The sequence below is a fragment of the Gavia stellata genome, chromosome 3, assembly GCF_030936135.1.
Source record: "Gavia stellata isolate bGavSte3 chromosome 3, bGavSte3.hap2, whole genome shotgun sequence".
Classification (NCBI taxonomy): Eukaryota; Metazoa; Chordata; class Aves; order Gaviiformes; family Gaviidae; genus Gavia; species Gavia stellata.
Window position 1 is genome coordinate 40,755,686 of NC_082596.1, and position 25,546 is coordinate 40,781,231.

Here is a 25,546-nt window from a genome sequence, read left to right on the forward strand (position 1 = left end):
CCCGTCACGTGAGACAACCGTTATTTTACAGCATCTTTTTAAATTGTACTCACTGTGCTTCGCAGTGTAGTATATTTTTGCTTGCCAAGACTAGTTTGCCACCAGTATAAATCCATCTAATTTTAAACTATTTCAGGTGTATTTCTACACTACGCTTCCTGTGACTGTGCTGTAGATTTGTTCAAAAGCAGCTGCTTTCCTTCAGATTAGTCAAATGTGGGATAGGTAACTTTAGTGTTAATGAATGGTGATAATTCTGTAATATAGCATGCTGTAACTCAAGAGAGAGAGTGGAGAAAGATGGACAATAAAAAATAATGCAATTCAGAGATTCCAGTTGGAGTAATTTTACTTCGGAGGCTTGGCTTGTAATAGACTTTTCTGGAGAAGCACAGAAGTGAATGGGGAAAAGAAAGTACAGCCAAGCCAAGAATTTCTCTGAGAGTCAGCAATGGAGGAAAATGTCATTGCATCACTAAATAGTAATATGTGCACAGGTTTGTTAATTTGCGTAGATCCATACATGAGTATTTAATTCATTTGCTCTCAAACAGGTTCTAAGCCTGGCTCCAAATGATGGCTTTGCCAAAGTGCATTATGGCTTCATCCTGAAGGCAGAAAACAAGATAGCAGAGAGCATACCCTATCTAAAGGTATTTTTCTTTTCTCACCTACAGTAAATATTTTATCGGTAAAAAATAAAATTGGAATGTATAAAACATGTCAAGATAGAAGCATACTAATCACAAATCACAGTTTAAGCTACATGTTAGAGTTATATTGCTATACCACTGCCTATGAACTGGAACAAGCTTGTACACTGAGACTCATCGATTCTTACACATCAAGTATTTGTTTTATTAGTGGTTAAGCCTAAGTACACAGCTGTGAGTCTCAAATTCTTTTGAGTTTGGCAGTATGCTGCAAACTTAAGGCTCTTGAAAAATCTAGAGAGGGCTTGCATATACTTCTGAGTGGGAAGAAATACCACAAAATAAAACCTTAATCCAGCTTTCTAAAATGCTTGTGTGTATGTATATAGGGTCAGGGCCAAGTGTCCATCTCTGAATACACCTCTGTCTTGGAGGGACTGAGGGAAGAGGCCATGGCATTTGGAAAACTGATAATGTTTCTCAATGTCATTTTACTGAAGTGTTGTATTCATTCAACCTAAGCTCCGGGTTACCATGGTGGTTACATTTTATAGGCGATTTCATAGCCTGTCTCTTGTATAGAATTGGCAGCCTATTTAGAGCAATCAAATGAAGTCTTTTAGAAGACCTACTGAAGTTTCTCTTACAATCTTTTTTTTTTTTTTTTTTTTTCCTAGGAAGGACTAGAGTCTGGTGACCCTGGGACAAATGATGGACGCTTTTATTTTCATCTGGGTGATGCCTTGCAGAGAATGGGAGACAAAGAGGTATGCATTTCACATGTTCTTGCTTTAAAGTCTAAACCTCTGATGGGCTGCAGAATCCAGAAAAACTTTTAAGCACGGACCCAATGTTGAAAACATGAGTAGTCCTATTGCAATAACAATCCAGCATATGTGTGTAGAGATCAAGATGAGCAACAGCAAAAAAATCTGCCATTGGTGTGACAACACAATCACTTAGCATACCTTGCTTTAGAACTAACCTAAACTCTTGAAGCTTGCATGGGGCAGTTTGAACCAAGGGACCAAACATTTTTCAAAAAATCAGTGAAGGTGGTTTTAGAGTCTTTTTTTCTGCTCCTACCACTTACAACAAAGATTTTAACCAGAGTTAAAAAAAAAACAGTTACATGTATATCACTGCATAGAAGTTCTCTCATAGCTCTGATATAAGTGTTTTGTAAACCTCCCTTGTTTCCCAAAGTGACCTTGAGCACCAATAAGTATGTGATAAAAGAAGACCATGAGAGGGCTGAATGTGTTGGCTGAGTTATGGTATTTGTTCAATAATTAAAGTAGCAAACAGATCAGAAAAGCAGATATTTGTGCAACAAATCTGTTGCATGCCCAACAAAAGCAAACATGCGACTGAAAACCGTAAGAGTTTCCAATTTGTTTATTTAAAACCAAATTTAATGTAAAAGCCAAATTTAAATACGTGAATTAGCACTATTGCCATGGTAGGGGAGCAAAGGGCTTTTATTGAAGACTGTTATTACTAATGAACTTTACTATGGGCATGAATTTAAAAACAAACAAGAAAACAAACCAAAAAACCATACTCAGGTTCCTGGATGGGAAATGTGAAAAGATTAAGAACAGAAAAGCATAGTGGAACTTCTTTTTAATCAGTTATCTAGTAATAGGTCTGAAATGTTGATACCTAAAATACTGTAAAGAATGCTGTCCTCTTGAGTGTCTTGGCCCAGTTGGTAGGCAGTTCTCCAATATCAACTATAAACAGGTGGACTATAATGAAGCCTATGTCAGTAATCTTTCTTAAGCCTAGTTCATCAGGTTAATTTTCTTTTTTTATAAATCGTGGAACTTTTATTACAATACCTTATCCATACATTGAAATGTAATAATATCTGTATTTTTTAAGTTAGATTGCCTTCTCTGAAACTACAATAAAATATTCTTCTGATTAAGTTTTTTGAATTTAAAAGTTTATTTACAAGTGAGAATTAGTTGGCCTCATTCTATATGTAAACACACACACGTGTGCGCACGCACACACACGCAGTGTCTGCTTGCACATGTGCTGTCTGTCTGTCTTTCTCTCAACAGAAAACCAAAAAGGAAATCCCTGTATGCTTCCATGGGTTATTCTGCGTTGAATGATTGAGCCTAGAGCATCACATTACAATGTTTGACTAAAGATACCACACAGATGTAATTAATGTATATCATCCCAATCCCCAGGACAATTATGTGTTAATGTTTACGGAGTTAATGGTCAAATCTGCTATAGAAAAAGTTTTCATCAATGACAAATGAACTTCTTGGCACAGAAGAGACTAAATTTATTGGTGAAAAGTCCACTGTTAAACTAAATTTTTCTCACTGACCTTGCTAGACTTGCTGAACTTCAAGATTTAATCAAAGAAACAGATGAATATTTAAGGAACATGTGAAATTGCTATCACTGAAGGTTTGTTGAAGGTAGATATTCATCTATTAGAGCTAAATTAGGAATTATGAATGTGGTTTTGGTAAGTGTTAGAGAAACAGTGTTGAGTATGCCCTCTGCAACTACTTTGATAAAATGCCAAACTGACTTAAGATAAATTAGAACTGTGGAAGGTATTATAGAACTAAGTGCTGTTCACACAGAATGTATAAACTGAGTGCATCTCAAACAATTACTCTCCTGGAAAAGAAGCTATCCTGTTGTAGCTGTCCTGAATAGTACAGTGGTCATTACTGAGTCTTTCCGCTGCCAAGATCTGCATGCGAAAAGACAGGTTTCTCATGGAAACTCATGACTGGAAAGGATGAGTGAGGCAACCTAACCTTACTCCATGCTCTCAAAGGCAACCTCATAGCACAATTCTTCTAATAGATAAGGATTAACAGTATTATACATTGTGATTATAGCTGATGGATCTTAAAGAGCAGCAACATTCATACTCATCAGTCAGGGGCTGAAACAAGTAATTCATCCCCCTTATCATTTAGGCTAACTCCAGCCATTGCAAATGAATGCAGGCAGTCAGCATGAACAATCTATTGATATCCTACTGCTATTACAACTTACATCTTGGGGAACATACATTATAAATCATAATGCTTCCCTTTCAGAGACTTAACCAAGATAACATCAAAATTTAAAGATACACTGTGTATTACACAAAAGTTGTTTTGTTTTGTTTTGTTTTTTTGACCCGTGCACAATTTTACAAAGCTTCTCTAGGGGAAAAAAAGATGAAAGCTTATATATGGTTTGCTGTTACTCTGTTCATCCACACTGTTCTTCTGTACTTCAGATAAATACTGTAAGGCAACATTCTATTGCGGCCTTTCCTCCATACTTCAAGAGAGTTATAAAGATCAGAGTACCACATTCTTTAAAAGCTTGAATAAAATTTTCGGACTCTCAAAAAATAATCTATGGTTACAATATAGAAACTTGTGTAAAAATTTGAAGACAAAACCACCCAAAGTAATTTCTTACCTTATATCTGAAATAAAAGATCTCTAAGATAACACCTGGAAATTTTTAGAAGTAATCCATTACATGAAGAATTTCCAACAGCTTTTTGTTTTCTTGACTGACTGACTGCTAAGACTAAGTAAGTCTTAGTAAGTCACACACTTATGGCTGATTTGTATCCAAAAAAGTTTTTTTTTTTCTTCTAGTTTACTGGCTTCAAGGTAGACATAAATAATAAGCTGATGTGAATTGTTCTCCTAGAGATGTGTTTATTTGATTGTATGTTTTGCTTTCCATTACACCCCATATGTAAAATGATTCGTCTTTAGCTTAAGAGTTAGTACTGTGGTTTTTGTCTCAGTAAGTCTTTTATTTTAGCCTTCATGTCAAATGTGGGCAGATTAATGGACAACTGTCATACGCTCATGAGTTAGAATAGGAGAAATTACTCTCTTTGAAAAACAATTGACAATTAAAATAGTTAGTCATGCAGGGAAACTACCATACCAGAATGCTATTAGAGACAGTGTTCATCTTGTCCAGATGTCATGATTTAACCCCAAGTGACAACTAAGCACCACACAGCCGCTCGCTCACTTCCCCTCAGTGGGATGGGGGAGAGAATCGGAAGAAAACGTGGGTTGAGATAAAGACAGTTTAATAGGTAAAGCAAAAGCTGTGCACGCAAGCAAAGCAAAACAAGGAATTCATTCACTACTTCCCATCGGCAGGCAGGTGTGCAGCCATCTCCAGGAAAGCAGGGCTCCATCACGCGTAACGGTTACTTGGGAAGACAAGATGCCATAACTCCGAATGTTCCCTGCTTCCTTCTTCCTCCCCCAGCTTTATATGCTGAGCATGATGTCATATGGTATGGGATACACCTTTGGTCAGTTGGGGTCAGCTGTCCCGGCTGTGTCCCCTCCCAACTTCTTGTGCACCCCCAGCCTGCTCGCTGGTGGGTGGTGTAAGCAGAAAAGGTCTTGACTCTGTGTAAGCACTGCTCAGCAGGAACAAAAACATCCCTGCTTTATCAACACTGTTTCCAGCAAAAATCCAAAACACAGCCCCATGCTGGCTACTATGAAGAAAATTATCCCAGCCAAAACCAGCACACCAGATTTTCCATACTCCTGCTGGAAAGAAAAGCAGAGGGTTTGGTTTTTTGAGAACTTGGCAAGGAGGTGGGTACAGCCAGGGAAGGTGGCTAATGGTGAGGTGTGGGGGGAGTATTATTAACTGGAAGCACAAGGGTGATATTATAGGCTGGTTTCTGTAGAGTGAGATAAGAATGAATATCAGGTTGGGTGAAGGAGCGTGAGAACATGGTCCAAGTTTGGATGAGTGATGCTTAAGTGGAGGTGAATTGGACAGGTTGCAGGCTTGGGAGGGTGCGAATTTCAAGCGGTGTGGCTAGAGAGGGACTCTGCGTGACTCCAAGTAAAGAGGTTTTTGGACAGTTTCTGTTCAAGGCAGGAATTGCTGCCTGGTTCAGTCCCTCTGCTCTGGACTTCTTACCTCATATCTCCCTACTTAGCTGTCCCATCATACCCTTTTTTTCTTTCTCTGTTGTCTAAAATACTGCAGCTGTAGCGGCAATACTGGATGGGAAGGAGGCAGCTATATGTAACCTTCTTTGTATATGGTTCATCACAGTGCTACTCATGCTGGATCTTTTCATTCCAAGCATCCCATTTTCTTCCTTTGCAGGACCTTGTTTTGCCGCTATACAGCAGTAAAGCAAGTTGTGGAAAGGGAGAGTAAGACAAACAAAGGTCTGGTATTAGCCTCAGTAGGTTTCTACCACATGAAATAAAGGGAAGGGACAAGAAAAACTAGTAGCATCAGCTCAATTCTGGTGTGGCAACAAATATTTGAAGAAACTCAAGTGCATATATGTACATATGTGTATTAGGTTATTATGTAACAATTTAGATCCACAAAGTCAGCACTGTTTTCATCATCACAGCAACTCCATTGGCAGCAGAAGGCAGTCATTCATAGTTAGAGAATTGAATCAGAGAGAAAACAAGTTTGACCAAGATGACAAGTAATTGGATCTCCCAAGTCCGAGGACAGCGCCGAGATTACTGACCCATATTTGGTGTGAACAGTTGTGAGAAGATTATCCTATTTTCCTAATGTTGCATTGGACACCCTGGGCTTTGGGATTGTTAGTTGGGGTTTTTTGGGTTTGTTTGGGTTTTTTTCCTTGACAGGTTTGTTACTACATTACATTAGAATAATAACCCCAGCATCCAAAGAGACAGTCTGTTACCTTGCCAAAAAAGCATAAGTTACTTTTTTTTTCTGTGGGAGCTTGGCTGATATGAATTTGGTCATTAACAACTGCAATCTTTTAGGCATACAAGTGGTATGAACTTGGATACCAAAGAGGCCACTTCGCATCAGTTTGGCAGCGCTCCCTCTACAATGTCAAGGGACTGAAAGCTCAGCCTTGGTGGACAGCAAGGGAAACTGGTTATACGGAACTGGTGAAGGTAAGGCAGTTTGTTTCTGTATACGTTGATTTTATTTTTTTTAGTAACAAGTATAATCTAAGGTATTAAGCAGAGAAAATTCTGATCTATGAAGTCTGAATCACTGCCTGTGAGTACGAGACACCAATCTCAGAGTGAGCGCAAGATTTAACTAAGATACTATAAAATGAGCTCAGGCATTTTCAAAATGGAGAATGGGTACAGGATGGCTGAAATGATAGATAAATACAAAATTTGCATGGTAGACAACTGTAATGTCTCAAGTGCAAAATGACAGCAAACTTCGGTAATGTCTGGGACACCCATTGTGAATTTTTAATTAGTCACGAAAGGCTGTGTCCTTCATCCCTTGTGTAATGTTTGGTGATTTCTTTGGAAGCTTTTAATTGCATAAGAGAAACAAGTGTAGACTCCCAGTGATCGATTTAGCAAACGATAGCAGCATAGAATTTAAGTTCTTTAAAGTTCTTTTTTTATTTAATGTAAGACAAGTGGTCTGGTTATTATTCATCATAATAGTTTGTGCTTACAAAATAGCATATTTTTAATTTTTTATTTTAATTTTAATAATTTTTATTGTAATTCCTAAAGAAAAAACCAACCTTTTTTTTTCCCTGTATGTTTTAATTATTGGTATGTGGTTTAGCAAAAATATTCTGCACAAATAATTTAAAAACATAAATGTTTATTTGCAAGAGACAAGTTCCTTCAGAGTGGTTGTTTCATTATACTTAGTTACATAACGTGTTAAAAAACCTGCTATGAAAGGATGATTTTATTTAAAAAAAAAAAGAAAGAAATTAGAAAAGTAAGATAACTCCTTTTTATGCTTTTGATAGTGGCATAAATAAGGCTAGGAAATTTAGATTAAAGTGTGATTCTCCAGTGTAATCTCAGTCACACAAAAAAAAGCAATTAGCTTTATTGGCTAGTGTTTGGGAAGATTTGAAATGTGCATGTATTGAACTCATTCTTGAGGAATGTGTGGGAATAGATACTCCCTGCCATGAAGGAGATGGAGAAGCTGGGAACTTCTTATCATACTTTTGCCAAACAAGAAGGAAAGAATATATGTTATTTTATTGATGTTTTAGAGCTATCTGCAGTGATGTTTTACAGTCTCTTACATGTAAACCATTCAAATTCCTGAGTCACAGAAGGTAAAGGTCTCTTCACCCTTGGTGTGAGGAGACAAGTCAGCTTTGAATGATGAAAGAATTCAGTTTCCTGTTATAAAATGGCCAGGGGTCCACCGTGAAGGGATTTTTTCAGGTGGATCAGACCATATATGGAGGTCTTGGTTTGGATCAGCATCCTGTGTGGCTCGTAGGAGCCATTCAGAAGACCAACAAGGATAGAAATTCACCCCTGACCTCCACAGCACAACTACCTCTCCGAAATCGACTCATACCTCTTCAATCCAATAATTCTTTGGTGTATTTTTTAGCTGTTTTATTAGAAATATGTCATTGAATCTGGACTAAATTATGGTTCCTAATTTACTTACATAGATATCATAATTTGGGGGTGGTAAGATTTACATTCTTCAAGATAATGTTCACAGTTGAAAGTATAAACCCAAAATATAAGTTAAATGCTTCATTAAAAATATTTGTATTGTTGTGTTTCCCCCATAACTCAACAAAGTCCTTGAAGTTTTGGAAGAAAGCAGGCTTGATTCTAATAACATATGATGCTGCAAGCAAAATTTGAAGTAGTATTCTCCAAAAAGTGGCAAAAAAAAAATCATTGAAGACATTGGTTTTAGTCATTTCTGAACTATTCCAACTTCTGTACATGTTTTAGTTAAATTATTTCCCTATTCCACAGAGGAAAATCCAATCAGCAGTTATTTCTTACTGCTTCATCTCATTACGTTCCTCTTACATGTGTGCAGGATGTGTGGGAAATGCCACCAAATCCCAATGATAGAATTTGACATGGAAAACTGCTGTCTGAAGGGCAAAGCACTGGAGTCCATGACCCTCTCTCCCTGTGTTTCACCACTTGTTGTTAAATGCGAACAAGCGATTTTCAGTATCTTGGTAGCTGAACAATGCTAACTGAGGATTTATTTGTGGCTGAGATAGTGCTAAAGCCAGACTGGCAGCTCTTTTTGGTTCATTCTACTAACCAGCACAGCTGTGGTCAGTAGCATCCCGTAGCACAGACCTGGCTTGATTTTGTTATAAAGGGTCATGTGGTTTCTTGGGACTGGAGATGGAGATGTGAATTTTGACAGTGCCTTGCTTTTTCCACAGAAAACCTGAAGAAAAGTATTGTCTTTTCTTGGTATTCCCAGATGAATAAATTCCTTCTGAGGGGTGTTCAGCTCACCTAACTGTAGCCGTACAGACACGAGGCATATTGTCCATGCTAGTGGTCTAGTTTACAGGTCAAAAAAAGAGGTATTTCCAGAGGATGATTAATTTTTACTATGTTAAATAACTATTTATGGATGGCACATCTCCCTTTCTGATATTAACTTTCTTACTGCTTTACTGAAAAAAGAAGCGTGGATAACTAATTTAGGCCTGATGTTTAACTGCCTGATTGGTAATATTAAAGACAATCTCATACTTTATTTCCGTCAGTATTACCTACTTGCCTGGACGTCTTAAGGAAGAGGGGTTTTTTAGTTTCTTTTAAAAGAAAAAAAAAGGCTGAGAATATCTCATTAACACTTAACAGGACGTGCATTATGGTGGTAAGTCCTGGTTAGTGCTACTGTGCTGAAGGGAAGTGGATCTTTGCATCTCTTTAGCTGCTGCCCATTAATGCTTAAGTTTTTTTGTAGTTTCCTTGAAAGAATAGGAAGGGGTACCTGATTTCTCAGGGAGCAGAAAACATAAGCCTTTCAATTAGGAAGAGTTTGTCAAGTGATTTATGTAGAAATGTTCTGTTAATGTTTCTGATCTACAGTATTTCAGGCCTTTGGATTTGGAGATTGAAGAAACTCTTCTTTCTTGTTTGAGCTCAGCTAAAAGGAAACCTTACTTTTATCTTTGGAAACCTGTCTTCCTCCCTTGGGGCAATTAGCTTTCTATAGATGGTCTTGCTGAGTCATTGCATCATTCTCTGGTACCTTTTGTAGAACCTCAGTATAGCATTATTTTTCTATTCTGGTGCTCATTTAAAAAAATAATAAAAGAGTTACAATGCTATTGGATCCTAGACACTTTTCACCAGTCTGAAACTAATAGGTAGGTAATGACCTAGGTAACTTTGTCCTTTCCCTCATGTTGTGTCCGTTGTCTTTTGGAAAGGCCCCAGAGGATGCTTTGCCAATATTGTACTACAGGGAATAGCTGATTGATTAAAATAATAGATCTTGTATTGTCAGTTTTCTCTGATGGTTTAGATTTTATTAATTGAAAGTTTAAAGTGCGGCAAGAAAAGCACAGAAAGAGAGTGAAAGTACCGACAACAGCACATATCCATAACATTTTCTGTAGAGTGACAGCTAGGGCTTAATGGTTTAGCTAATAATAGCTAAATATTCGTATTTAATGGAGAAATTGAATTGAAATATGCATTTAAAGTGCGGATGGATGCTTTAAGGGGAGCCTTGTGTTGAAAAGAGCAGGCATGATGTGTACACATGCTGATGTTCAAGCACTATGGGTGACCAAATGGGTGCAAGGAATCTATTTTGAAAGGTTTAAAATATTGCCCCTTACTTGGAGATCATCAGCGTTTCCCAGCAGAGACACAATAACTGATCATGAATATTCTCCTACTCTGTGCCAGTAACAAAGTGAAATAGATTGAAGTCTTCACCATGATTTTATTTTATAGTCCAATGGATTAAAATGGACACGTGGTCACTAGTTGTATCTCACATGAGGGGTAGTAACCTCTTAATCTCTGCCATGTCATTTATGACCATGCATTTGAAAGGGTTTGACAGCACAGAGTAAGGCTTCTTTTAATATAATAGTCACACATAAAAATAAACCGATATTAAGAAATCCCTATTTAAATATAGTAATGTCTTTGCCAATAAAATCTAGACTATTGCCAGATGTAAAGCAACTGTAAACTTCCATTATTGTTAGGAACTGTATTTAAAAAGCCATATGGAGGTTTATGAGAATCAGCTGCTAGGAAACAAGTACATATGTTCCCAATGCTGTTCACCACCTGATTCTTCACTTGAAATCACAAGGTTGCACCGAATATAATATGAATTTGTTGCTCTAACCTGAGGCTTGAATCCCTACATATTATGGAGCAAAGGCATATTTAACTTTTTTTCTGCAGATACCAGCTCTTGGATCAAGAGCCTTAAATCCAAGTCCTGGACTTAGTCATTACGTTTTAATGGTGTTACGTGTTCTTACCATTCAAGGTAAAACCAGGGAGATGAAGGGTGAACTGTGTTTGAACTCCTGTAACTCTCCGCTTCCTTTATAGCTAGGAGTTGCCCATTACTCGTAGTAAAGCACTATCAGTGTCTCTTATAAATGGGGCCCAGGTTTTCTGGAGTAGAGAGATGCTATTGATTTCAGTGCAAGTTATGTCTAAAACCATTGAGGAGCTAGTTCAAAATCAATGATGTGTTCATATCACTTCATGTCCAACACGTTAGGGAAGCAGTCTTAAAAGGCGAAGACAAACACGCACCTTTGGAGGTTAACTTTCACTTTCAACCTGTGGCACTGAAGGATTAGAGGTGACAAAGCAGCTGTTGCCTGCAACTCCTTGGACCACCAGTGCTCTTTATGCATCATCTTTGTCTGCATGGGTGAACACTCCCTCTTACCTTTTTTCAGATGAGGGAGTAGGAGGATTTTGAGGAAACAGAGCAGCACTTGTAATATCTTTTAAAGTCTTCCAGTTTCATTGATCTGTACCACTTTAACTTGAGGCCTGTGTAAATGTAAGTCATTCTTTTCTTTCTCTTCTCCAGCCAGTGCAAAATCAGATACTCAAGCTGGTAGTTCCTTTTGTAGATATGGTAGCACTGAATTGGTACTAACACTGTTCCCATATTCATCTCTGATCAGGTGGAAATTTTCAGTCTTGTTTTGTACTCTGCATTTTGGAAAAGTCAGTTTTTCAAAGATATTCTGAGAAACATTTCTACAGTGTTAACTGTTAAACGAGTGTAATGGAAACCCATCAGTGGGAGAGAATAAGGCAAATGCACCAGGAAAAATTATAAGCGCTCTTCCCCTTAACTGATCGATGAGAGATAAGACAATTTGCTAGGAAGAAGAGGAGAGTACTGTAATAACAGAAGTGCAATCCTTATTTTCATAGGTCTTAGCCTAGCTAAAAATATTCTAGTGGGAGAAAGTTGCTGTATTATGGACAGCATGTTCTAGCCACAGTTTGCTGAGCCTTTTATGATATATCAACGTACAATCTGTTTTGTGTGATCAGCTTGTCTTTTAATTGAAAAAATGCAAGTGGAAAATGCAACTTTTTAATTTAAATGGGGAAAGCTAATAACCATATGGAGTTTTAAGGCTAAAAAGGAGCAGTTATATCACCTAGACTCAGACTTTTGAGTTTTACTCAGCTTCACACGTCACATAAAGAGGTAGTGTGGGAACACACCTTAGCCTATTTTCAGTATGAAATTGCTTGAAAATGTCTTACAGAAATGCTTTGTTCAAGAGCACAAAGGAAAAATGAAAACTATTCATCCAAAATAGCAAGTAAAGTAAGCAGCTGTGAAATGGAAGTCACTTCTATCCAGGTCCATTGTTATGCTGTGGGTTTTTCATTTATATTGCTATAACATTAGAATAACTTATTGGTAGAATAAAAGGTTTTCAGATCTATCTGATTTTTACAAATATAATGTCCTAAGGCAGCAGAGAACAGAATTTTTAATTCTACAGTCTTGTGGTTTTGGTATGTATGAAGTACAAGCAGCTTACACGTTTTTAATTGTTGTGTCCATAAATCATCACCTGGTGTTTCAAGTCGTCTTTGATCTTTTTCAATAGCATCAGCAAGTGCAAGTGAATCTTTGCAAACCTTTCTGAAGGTTTAAATCATAACTGTCAACTTAAGTGGCCTGTTTACATTTGTACTCTTTGAACTGTGATGTTCTGCCAACACCTGGAGTTCCAGGTTATGCGAGTGGTTTTCTAGTCGCAGGAGTGCTTCCAGGTAACATGTGCTGACTTTAAGAAGATCAATACTCTTCCTAGCTTGCAATACAAAATGATCTGTTAAAGAGCCCCTAGGCTAATCAAAAAGCAAGTCAATGTGAGGCCTAGTCTACAGAGAGGCTGGGGATTATTGAAATTTTATGATCCTGATGTAATTGAATCTGAGGAATGCCATGAAAGTTCTTTTTCCTGCCTTAACATGTCAGAAGGGAATTGAATACAAAAAAACTTGATAATGATGATGAACACTTTTTCAGTGCTTTTAAATTAAAAAAAAGTTAATAATAGCAGGGGAAAATAAAAAAAGTACTAAAGCCAAAGGCAGTAAGTTCTCAGTGCAGTAACGTGGCTCTCTAAACAGTCCTTAGAAAAAAATTGGAAGCTCATTCGGGATGAGGGGCTTGCTGTGATGGATAAAAAAAGAAGCCTCTTCCTGCCTGAAGATGAGAATCTACGAGAAAAAGGAGACTGGAGCCAGTTTACCTTATGGCAACAAGGTAAAACATTTTCTATTTCTTCTCTTTCCACAGTTTCACTTTCTCAGATTAACATAGTGTAATAAGAAGTAGCAACACAGTTTTTTCCAGAGCTGTTTTTGTAATCACTGAATCTGCAGAAGAAGGGCGCTAATAAAATAATGTCTGGGACCCCTGCGACAGTAAACAAGCGTTCTTTATTCTAAACCATATTGTCCCCAAGCACTTCTAAGACTCCCTTGAGGTAATACTCCTCTCCCGGCAAGGCTGCCAAAATTTTGCATAGTAATGTATAGTACAGATCAGCCTGCGGGAAAACAGGAAAATGGGAGAAGGCGCATTCTCAATATTGTGTTGTCAGCTAGATGAGATCTATCATTCAGAAATGGTATGAGCAGAAGAATAGGAGCTTTAATAAGCCTGCTGCCCTGTCTCTGAGCTGTGCAGTGGGAGGCCAACTATTGGAATGACCTTAAATTCTTCTAAGACTCTGCATATGAAAGAGCACTGTAAAATAAAATATTAAAAGCAAATTATATAAAAATATAATCTGGTCTTGAAATGGTATGATGTTGGTGGCATTTTTCATCTTTTTTTTCTATGCAGCCTCATTAATGATCATACTTTTAGAATCATGTTTAAAAAATCATAGAAAGCCTGCTCTTCACAAATAATTTAAAAGCAAAGATGTTGCAGGCTGCTCTGATATTACGACGTGTACGTACTTCTGTTTCACAATCTGTAAAATGGGAATAATAATATTTACATGCCTTTCAGTGTCAGCTCTTTGACAGCTTTTTTGCTCTTCTGTAAAGTAGAAAAGAATGAAATATTTGTTCATTGCTCTTACCAATGCTCTATCAATTATTTTCACTAGGAAGAAAAAATGAGAATGCTTGTAAAAGTGTTCCAAAAACATGCACTTTATTGGAAAGATTCCCAGAAGCTACTGGCTGCAGAAGAGGGCAGGTACCTGGCAAACAACTTCTTTTTTGCATATTCCTAATGCTGGGAACAGGTGATGTTGAGGAATGTGTATAGAGGGTTGCATGACCTTGGGATATTTAGTGATTCCTCAGGCAAACAATGAAGTTAACAGTAAAAATATGCCCAATTTTAGCCCCCAGTAAATACAAGGTAAAATATGTCAGCTGAAGCCTTTTTATGGAATCTTCAGTTCATTTTACCTTGTGTTTGCTGGGAGCTCGTCATAGTAAATAACTCGTAAGTAGTTACTTGCCATGGGTCAACAAATAAGTACAAATTTACTAAACTTCAGCCCTAAGTGACCTGGTCTGACTCACAGCTAACCCTGCTTTGAGCAGGAGATTGGATTAGGTCCTTTCTAACCTGAATTTTCCTATGATTACTCTGGTCTGAACCTAACTTTACAAGACTAATTCAGTGAGCCAGATTCTCACTGTGATAAACTTCACCCGTCTACCCCAGCCTGGCTGCATTAGATAGAAGGAGAATCACCTCATGGAAGCCAAACAACAGTACTGCTGTCACGTGCTTCTTTCCTGAAGGTAAAGGAAGGGAATTTTACATCCATGAGCTGTAGCCTTGGATGCCAACAAAGTTTGTTTCAAGTTCCTGGTCTACACTGACTACTCAGCTACGAATTAACCTCATTAAATCATGCAGTAGACTTATACTGTATGGATCAATACATATGCAGGTGAATGAACGGCCCAACACAGATACCATGTGATTCTGTAGGAGAGACATTTTCATTATTCTTTTTTTTTTTTTCCAAGTTACTATATTTTATCTGTAATGACTACATGAGAATAACCTTCATGTTGCAAAATTAAGGATGCAAAAGTTGGAAAACACAGTGCTAGCATAATCCTGAATCAGAGCCTTGAGAGTAGATGTTCAGCTTTTTCACCAGACGCTCGCTTTTGATGTGCAGAAGCGCACTAGATGGCCGCTGTTGTGGGAATAAACAAGGCTGCTGTTTCATTGATTTATTGCAAAGGCTGATTGTAGTGAATATAATGATGAGAGAGGTCATCACGCTTAGTGTGGCTAGCAGCAAGAAAACTGCTTTCTGTGGCATCCATAGCCAAAACAGATCTATCCCAGAAAGCAAATTCTCTTTGAGAGCTACTATCTTGTTCATCATTTTTTGGCACCCCACATGTTATCACCAGGATATGGTTTGCGGAAACATTGTGTATTCACAGCTATAGCTGTAGTCATGTGTTTTGAGCATATAAAATGTAAAATAATCTGAAAAATGGTGCTCTAGAAGTCTTAAATTTTACATCCAATATTAGGGGTTACCTAGGACAATTTTGGTCTTATGCTAGCCATGCCTCAGATTCTTACTGGTAAATTAAATTTAAAATACCACCTAATCTCTATTCACATACTGAACCAATGGGAACAAACACCATCAAGTAATTAGGAATTCTGTGGTAGATAGACCGTTTGGACGCTTTGTGTACCTCGTGTGTTGACAAAAATAAAAGAAATGTAAAATAATCAACTAGCTGCTCAGTGCTACTGAGAGACTGTGTAAAACAATAGCAAGTGATCATATTATTAAAAATCATATAATTCTTCTTAAAAATAGCAGTAAACTAAAAGTAGCACAGGTAGTTTTAATTCTGGGCATTTCTTAACTCTTTGGAGTTTTACGTTACAACCATAGTATAAATCATTGGTGGTTCAGGACTAGTTATATATAGTACTTGAGTACAGCGCATACATATAATTCACAGACTTATCTAGAGTGATCTGTGTGGACAGATAACATACACAACAGTAAACATTCCACAGTGCTGGTATATAAGCATTAAAAAAATTGTTTCTCTGGGATATTAGTAACTATCCTGCATAGCCATTTATTTGCACTGCATTAGGGTCTGACAGGGCAATCAAGTTAATGCATCTTGGTGTGGCAGAGGTGGTGGGTTGGAGCATCTGTGTTCACCACCGCCACTGGAGTTTAGCACTTGCTGTCATAAGAAACTGCTGGTAAGCTGAAACCTCAGATGCTGGGAGCGGCTAAGGCATTAGACACACACTGTCTTCTGCTGATCTTGTTACAGCTGGAGAGCAAGCAATACCTTAAACCCTAGGATTTTTCAAACTGACCCTATCCCAGCCTGATGTGCAGATTTCTCACTTGAAAAGACACTTCTCACCACGGTCGTGTGTTATTCACACTTCCTGTTCATTGCATTGCTGTAGAATCACAGAAGGGTTGAGGTGGGAAGGGAGCTCTGGAGATTACTTAGTCCAACCCCATGTTCAAAGCATGATGAACTAGAGCGGGTTGCTCAGGACTGTGTCCAGTCAGGTTTTGAATGCCCCTGAGGATAGAGACTCTACAGCCTCTCTGGGGAACCTGTTCCAGTGTACAGTAAAAAAGTTTTTTCTTATGTTTAAATGGAATTTCCTGTATTTCAATCTGTGTCCATTGCCTCTTTGCCTTTTGCTGGATACCATTGAGAAGAGCCTGCCTCCATCTTCTGCACTCCTCCCATCAGATATTTATATATGTTGATAAGATCCCCCTGAGCCTTCTTTTCTCCAGGCTGAGCAGTCCCAGCTCTCTCAGCTTCCCTTTGTATGTCAGATGCTCCAATCCCTTCATCACCTTTATAGACCTTCACTAGACTTGCTCCAGTATGTCCATGTCTCTCATAGTAGGTAGCACAAAACTGGACCCAGCACTCGAGACATCTCACCAACTCTGAGTAGAGGGGAAGGGTCACCTCCCTCAACCTGCTGCCAAAGCTGTCCCTAATACAGCCCTGGAGGCTTTTGGTCTTCTTTGCTGCAAGGGCACCTTGCTGCCTCATGCTCAAATTGTTGTCTGTGAGGACCCCATGGTCTTTTTCTGGGAAGTTGCTTTCCAGACAGTTGTCCACCAGCTTGTACTGGTACATGGGGTTATTCCTCCCCAGTGCAGAACTTTGCACTTCTCTCTGTTGAACATCATAAGATTCCTGTTTGCTCCTTTCTCCAGCCTGCCAAGGTCCCCCTTAATTGCAGCAAAACAAAATGTAGTGTATCAGCGACTCGTCTCCAATTTTCTATCATCTGCAAACTTGCTGAGGGGGATGCGCTCTGTCCCATCATCTGAGTCATTTCTGAAGCTATTAAACAGTGTTGGGCCCAGTATTGAGCCCTGGGGTACACCTCTGATGAGTGGCCTCCAAGTGGACTTTGTGCCTCTGATCACAACTCTTTGAGCCTGGCTGAACTGCCAGTTTTCAATACACTTCACTGTCAGCTTACCTAATTTCCATTTCATCAGTTTGTCAATGAGGATGTTTATGGCAGACAGTATTGAACGTCTTACTGAAGTTGAGAGAAACAATATCCACTAATATCCCTTCATCCACCAAGCTAGACATCTCACCACAGAAAGCTGGTTAAGTACAATTTCCCCTTCATAAACCTATGCTGACTGCTCCTGGTCACCACCTTTTCCTTCATGTGTTTGGAAATGGTTTCCAGGGTTATTTGCTCCATTACCTTCCCAGGGATCAAGGTGAGACTGACTAGCCTATAGGCGAGATATATATATATTTCATCCTCAGATCCTCCTTCTTGCCCTCCTGCCCTTGCAACATTTGCTTTCTACCAGTCCTCAGGGACTTCTGTTGGTTGCCATGACCTTTCAAAGGTAATTGAGTGTGGATTCACATCATGCAGCTCCCTCAGCACTCGAGTGGATTCCATCAGGACCCATGACCAGTTTGTTGAGTTTGTTTAAATGTTCCCTAACCTGATCCTTCTCCACTGAGGGTAAGTTGTCTTTCGTCCAGTCTTTTCCACTGGTCTCAGGTGCCTGAGATTCCTGAAGGTCAGTCACACCAGTAAAAATTGAGGCAAGGAAGGCATGGAGTGCCTCAACCTTTTCCATGTCCTTTGTCATCAGTTCTCCTGCCACATTTAGCAGCAGGCCCACGTTTTCCCTAGACTTCCTTTTACTGCTGATGTATTTGTAGAAACCTTTCTTGTTGCCCTTCCTTTCCATCTCCAGATTCAACAGCAGGAGAGCTTTGACTTTCCTAACCTCATGCCTGCCTGCTCAGAGAGTGTCTCTACAGTCCTCCTGGGTGACCTGACACTGCTTCCACCTCTTGTGTGCTTCCTTTTTGTGTTTCAATTTTGTCTGGGTTGCTATGCTTCCTGCACATGGGGATGAACCATTCCTGAGCTTGGACGATGTGATCCTTGAAAATCAACCAGCTGCCCTAGACCCATCTTCTCTTCAGCACTGTATCTCATGGGATTTTTTCCCAGCAGATCCCTGAATAAGCCAAAGTCTGCTCTCCTGAAGCTGTGGGTAGTAATCATGCTTTTTGCCTCTTTCCCTCCTCTCATGATCCTGAACTCCACTATCCCATGGTTGCTCCAGCCAAGACTGACAGTGACCTTCACAACCCAGTTGTCATCTGAGAGGGGCTTGTCAGTTTGGCTAACACAGGCCTTGTGTCTCCTGTGGTCCATCCTTTTAAATGATAAGAGTGTCTGTAAGTCTTTCCATCGGAAAAAGGGTATTTTTCTGATTGCCAATAGGAGATAATTATTTTCAGGTTGAAATATGAATACTGATTATTTTAAACCAAACTTAAAAATGTGGACTTCTATACACGCACACACCTGGATGCACATGCACCCCTCGACATGTTTTTTGTGGCATTGAATGCCTTTAGGACACGAGAAAGCACAATTGTTGCTGAGACTGTAACAAAAGGTGACATTGCACTTTTTTGGCTCATCATCAAGGATGAGAGGTAATGAAGTTCTGAACTCCTCACACTATGGTTGTGAAGCTGAATGTGTTGAAGGCCTGCCTCTCTCTTTTTGCAGATCAAATATTCTATCATGCACCCAGGGACTCATGTCTGGCCCCACACAGGACCCACCAATTGTCGGCTAAGGATGCATTTGGGCTTGGTGATACCTAAGGAAGGCTGCAGAATTCGGTGTGCCCAAGAGAACAGGTATGGTCTGGGGTTTGGGGTTTTTTTTCCACCTTCCTCAAGGCTGAAAAGCATGTGGGACTGCATGTAATGGAAAAAAAAAAAAAAAAAAAAAAGACAAAGGGAAAAAAAAAAGTGTGATTTACTGATCAGGAGGTGTAATATATTTCATTAAACAGGCAATTTACACCCTAACTCTTGGTATAAACATATAAATATCATTTGTCAAACAATTCCAGAAGAATCTTGGGAGGCAAAGCTGCTGTTCTCTGCTGTAGCATGGAAGTAAGTGAGTTTAGTCCCTGAAGTCTTTCTGTGTTTACTTTTATAATGCCAGTCTAATATACTTGCCAACAGAGTACCTCTATTTATTTTGGGGTTTTTTTTGCTTAGAATTCTTTGCTTATTCAGAAAAAGCTGGGACTAAGCTATATCTCCCTTTTCACCACCATAACAGAATACTCCTGTATTTCTGCAGAAGCTTCCTTCCTAGCTAGTATTGTTTGTTACAATTAATTTTAAAATATTGCAATTGAAGTTAATTTGCAGATGCACACATCTATGAAGTGTTTGGCCCAATGAGTTACACAGGTAGCAAATTTCTTTAAAGTGCATTCTAAGTAAGAATTCTTATCCCTTGGGGAAAAATTATGCTGACTTGAAGACCAGTTTTGTCTCTGTTTGCTTGGTGCAAAAAAGCCAAAATAATATGCAATAGTCATACATTTACAATCAGGGCATATACTCCACTGGGAAATATGAGCAAATGTGATAGGTTTTTCCATTATATTATTAAACACAGACAGAAAAATATAGTATTAACTATATTGCTTTTTGCTTATAGACTTAATTTTCTGAGGCTTATGTGAAATTCTAATGATGCTTAATACTTATATGGATATTTTTGGAAGATTCTGTGTCTTGTCTGCAGCATCTGAGTGCAACAGGTGTTAATTTTGAATTCTTTTCATGGTAGTAATGTACAGATATATTTGATATTGAGAAATGGAATGCCACTTCTGTCTGCATGACTGCAATATGTAGCAAAGATATTTTTCAGAACTTTTGAAAACAACTATAACAAGAAATGTTTAGAATTTTTGAGGATAAAGTATCCCACAGTTAATAACAAAAAATGTTGTCACTATAGACTCCTGCCAACATATAGCTTATTAAATAATCTGTCACAGTCAGTGTTACAATCTACACTACCTACATCTAGGTAGTGATGGTCGTTTGCTTCCAGCATTCCAATCCAATATCCAAAATAAGTTTAACAAGATAGACATTCAGATGGAGGGAAAGGTAGCTAATGGGCTTAGAGGACTAATATGGAGACGTGGAGTCTTTTCACTTTAGGACAGTATTGTGAATTCAGATTGGTGGTCACTAGTGGCCTGTGTGGACAAAGTGGTGGGTTTGATCTGCTGCCAAGAAAGCAGGTGTCCACAGGTCACCACCCTTTATTACGGCTGGCACCCTTCTTTGTCTTAACCCGAACAGAAGGGATAGTGGTGTGGAAAATTAACTTAACCACCTCCTCCTTGGTAGCAACACTCCCTCAAAGTCAAGAGCGGAGAAATGCCTGTTGCTGGTACATTGCAGACTGACCACTTCAGTGTCCAGACTCCTGAAACTGGCTCAGTCTTATGCATCGGATTCACTCATTTGGCATGTAAAACATTCAAGAGCTGACTACAGCCTGTGCTGGAACGTGTTGACTTTACTTGCTTTTGGCAAGAGCTCTACATTCAGAATCAAAGGCAGGATTTTCCCTGAAAGCATTGAAAGTGTGTCTACTAATGGCTATGAAAGGGGGTTTTTTTACATCCCTTCCCCCATGAAAAGGGAGGTGGGTGAACTACTGTGGAAGGGAACGGTGCCAGGAGGAAATCCTACCTTGGGCGTTTTCCGTTCCTCCCCTCCTGGTGGTTCAGAGCAGTGGTAAACTAGTGGTTTCAAGTAGGAGAGCTGACTCAAATATGAAGGTTAGCATAGGTCAGGCCTTTTCTGGCCTCCTGTCCCACTGCTGTGTGTATGAGAGAGAGAACAGAAACAATGAGAATTTTGTGCTTGGTTACCTCTGTGCCACCCTGTGTGGGTATTCAGAGGGACAATGTTATAATGCAGCTTATCCTTTGATGGACAGGCAACTCGGCTCTGTCTAGTACTATGTTCTACTCCTTCACTTGGAGTATTTCTGCAGCTGGTGAGAGCTGGTACACCTCATTGTTATTCAGTACAGCTATAGTAATTTTATGTCACTGAGCCATTGTGAAGTCCCAACTCTGTAAAGTGTAGGGTACAATGCACAAAAATGGTAGGTAAATAATATCTAGTTATCAAAATCCAACATCTCTGTCAGACAAGGTAATCATATTTTGAAATGAAGGTGCAGAATGACAGCCTTACAAAGAAGCCAGTCCAAGATTTCACCTGTAACAGGTGACAGTAGAGGCTGTGCAGGTGATATAGAAACCACCCCAAAGTGGCTCAGCACCAAAGCAGAATAATATTGTCCCTGTGGTCCCACTCTGAATTGTTTCTAACACTGTGAAGGCTTCTAGAAAATATTTATTTGCATGCTAATGGTGGGGGTTGTAATCTATTCAAAAGGGGCTAATAGTTCTGTCAACTTTATGACTTATTTTTTCTTGTGCAAAACAGCCCATCCCATTATGATGCAAATGATAGATCCTGGGTTTTAGCCTCTGAAGCTACTTCATCTGGGTGTTTGGAGTTTTTATTGCCCTTAACTGAGCTGCACTTTCAGGCAGGATTTTTCAGGCTTGGTTTAAATTAAAAAAAACCCCCACAACAACAAAAACCAAAAAAACCCCTGAAAACTAACCCCCAAAACCGAACAGCCCTCCCCCCAACAACAAAAAAAATGCTAAAACAAGATAGCCCCCAAACAAAAACAAATCCCCTAAACCCCCCAAAACCAACAAAAACACACACACACACAAAAACGCAAAGTCGGCTTGATTTTTTTTTTTTTTTTTAACCACATTATAGCATTGCAAGTGGTTGACTCCCATTGACTTGAATAATACCAATGTAACTTCAGTGCAGTAGCAGAGACTCAGGGTCTGTATGACATAAAACATTTTTGTATCGGGTAACTGACATGGCAGCAGCAAAGAACACGTGATCATAGCTGAAGCCTGCAAAAGGGTCATTGTCTGGGCCTTCAAGGCTGATGTCTGTGTGCAAGCCAGTGTGAATTTTTTACTATGTTATGATTCCTGGTTTATCTACTCTTGCTTAAAATATGTTTAGATGATCATTTCAGTTGAAAAGATCCAATTTCAATTTCCATTTCTCTTCAGAACATTGCAGCACAACCCCATAAATTTTGATGGTTAATTTTTGCATTGGTTGAATTAAAAATTAAAATACCAAGATGATTTGGGAGTCTAAATCTCATTTTCACCCTCTTTTTGAAAAAAGAAAATTGTTTTCTCTGTGAATGGACACAGTTGAATGAACTAAGCAAGGCATTTCCATCTTTGATGGCAAGATCTTTGTTTCTTTACCATTCACTACTGTTCACAGTTCCTAATTCTCCTTAAGGGCATCCATCCTCATGGACTGCCTCAGCTCCTAACGGATCCTGTTAAAAAACTCGATTATGTGGTCATTGTAGAGTGACTTTAGGAGGTAACACTTCTTTGACCGATATTGCCTCGACTGACCGTTATTCATCCAGTCTCACCTGAAGGGGTATAATCAGGTTCATGCTTTTGTCCTGCTGCAGTGCAAAATAAATTTGCTTTGCTCATGCCACTGCCTGACTTTACAAGAGACAAACCATGTAACACCTAATCAGCTGCTGTAGGTGAGATTGAGATCTGAGGGGCAGTGACAAATGACTAACACGGTGACTTTTTGACATGTTTTGACATTATCACTAGTGGTGACTGATCAGCTGCTCATTTTTCACAGTATCAGGTCTGCATTTAACCAGGTGTTAAGCCTCTATTCAAAATCATGAATCCAGATCTCAGCAGACTGGAGAAGTGTGCCAGCTGAAACTTCTTGAAGTTCAACAAAGCAAATGCAAAGCCCTGCAACTGGTAACAGATCAACACCTTGCAACAGTGCAGACTGGGTGATGACTGGATAGGAAGCAGCTTTGAAGAAAGGGACTTGGGCGTCCTAGGGGATGCGTTGAACAGGAATCATAATGTGCTCTTGTCTTGATGAAGGCTAGCTGTGTACTGGACTGTGTTAGTAAGTGCATAGGAAGCAGTTTGAGGGCCGCAATTTTTTTCCCTCTCTTCTGCACTTAAGACACTGCCTCTGGAGTAGTGCGTCCAGTTTGGGGCTCTTCAGTACAAAAAAAAAGTCATTGATAAACTAGAGGGACCCTGGTGGAGGATGAAAAAGATGATTAGGAGACTGGAGCGTGGGACACATGAAGAGAGAGAGGCTCAGAGAGCTAGTTTGGAGTCTGAAAAAATGAGGGCTAAACAGAAGCCTAGTTACTGTCTTCAGCTACTAATGGGGGACTATGCAGAAGACAGTGCCAGACTCTTTTTGGAGGTGTGCAGTTATAGAATGAGAGGTAATGGACACGAGTGACAGTGAAGGAAATTCCATCTAGATAGAAGGAAATTTGCACAATGAGGTTAGTGAAACACTGGAGGAGACGGTGGAATACCCCTGGTTGTAGACACTCCAAAATCCACTAGTCGAGAACCTGAGATACTTCATCTAACCTCAGAGTTGTATCTAACTTTGCAGTAAGTCCTGTTATGAGCAGAGGCATGGACCAGATGCCCTTCCAAGGTTTCTTTAAACCTAAATTTTTCTGTGATTCTATCCTTCATAAAATTGACAGAAATACTGATTCTTCTGACAATTAATGTCTCCCTTCTACGTTGCCTCTTGCCCTTGCTTTTAGATCTGGCAATCTTTTTAAATTTTATTAATTTTTCAAATTATGAAGGTGCTCAAAACTGAGCCACTTTGAATAAATCATGTGCATCCCTTTTTGTGCCTAACAAAGGTACAGATCTTGGGAAAGTACCACTGTCAAAACTTGGCTCTTCCGTGCCGTAATAAACACTAACCCAGGGTACTTATGTCCATTCAGTGATCTGCTCTGCCTAAGCAGTACTTGGCAAGCAGAGGGGCTTTAAGTTATGTGGTATCATCCTTCCAGTTCAGCTTTAATAGTATAGTTAACCCAATGTACACAATGGCATTTCAATCTTCCTCTGAAGAAAAATCTTTAGACTCTATTCTTTGAATGGATTTATGGGACAAAATTGTTATCCTGAAATTTTAAGCATGATCAGGGCCTAATTCTGTTGTTCTGATTTTTAGAAAAAGCAAATTGATTTACTGTAATTTATTTTCAAATCATATGACTGTATTGCTGGTCATTCCCTCAGTTTCCATTACTCATTATGTATTTATCTGATTAGAAAAGGAAAGAAGTTGATTACGACACCAGCGTTACACCTGCGAGCCTGATGAATGCTCCCTGTTTATGGGACTCAACTCATTAGAAGTCTATAACAAATATTGCAAATGTCTGAATGTGTATGTGGGCATAACTATGCAGAGTGAGACGAAACAATGCTTCAGTAATGTGAAGGTCCATTAGACTGATCTTTCTGTAGTTTATTTCAATTAAAACTCTGATACTCGAATCTCTTTATATTAGGTATTGAAATCTTGACTGTGCAATGTATACGGTTTCAATAATTCTCATATGTAAAAGGGCATCTTCAGACCTGATACATAGCTTGAGTGCTCCACAGCACTTCAAATATTACACTAGAGCATGTTCTTTTTTGTGTTGCAGAACCTGGGAAGAAGGGAAAGTTCTTATTTTTGATGACTCTTTCGAACATGAAGTATGGCAGGATGCTGAAAATTATCGCCTGATATTCATTGTGGATGTGTGGCACCCTGAGTTAACAGCACAACAGAGACGCACCCTTCCTGCTATTTAAGGAGTTCCTTCTGATGTGCGGAGCAGAAGAGCTTTAATCCCTTTGGAGTATGCAAATAAGATTAATTTATCCAGCATAAGAAGAATACAAGTATTGTAAGGGTTAGAAGAGATAAGGACAACATTCTGCAATCACAGAGGACTTGATTTTAAAAAAGGAAAAAAAGAAGGAAAAAAAAAAAAAGCCGTGTTTTGTTTCGTACTGATACAGCACTGATATGTATTGTTTTTCTGGCTGCAAGTTTGCAGATACACATCTTGTCAGCCAAAGAGCAATAGGTCTGGATTTTCAAACTGAGGAATGTGCAGATGTTTTTGCCATGCCTATATTATATGTACAAAGGTCAGTCAGTCAGTCATCTGCCCAACCATGTTCAGACACAAGATTCGCAATTCTACATCTGGGAAATACTTCCCAGGCTTTTATC

At 39.0% G+C, this 25,546-nt stretch overlaps 1 protein-coding gene across 1 annotated transcript in view; it reads left to right on the forward strand.

Annotated features, from left to right (window-relative positions):
* The window catches only part of ASPH (aspartate beta-hydroxylase), a 98,677-nt gene extending 73,366 nt beyond the window's left edge, over positions 1-25,311 (forward strand). The window contains exons 11-17 of the mRNA XM_059836293.1: positions 555-653; positions 1,331-1,420; positions 6,455-6,592; positions 13,082-13,217; positions 14,074-14,165; positions 19,038-19,171; positions 24,969-25,311. Of these exons, the coding sequence (XP_059692276.1) occupies positions 555-653; positions 1,331-1,420; positions 6,455-6,592; positions 13,082-13,217; positions 14,074-14,165; positions 19,038-19,171; positions 24,969-25,119 (840 nt within the window). The 3' untranslated portion in view covers positions 25,120-25,311. The remainder of the gene's footprint in view (positions 1-554; positions 654-1,330; positions 1,421-6,454; positions 6,593-13,081; positions 13,218-14,073; positions 14,166-19,037; positions 19,172-24,968) is intronic.
* The last annotated feature ends 235 nt before the right edge of the window (positions 25,312-25,546 follow it).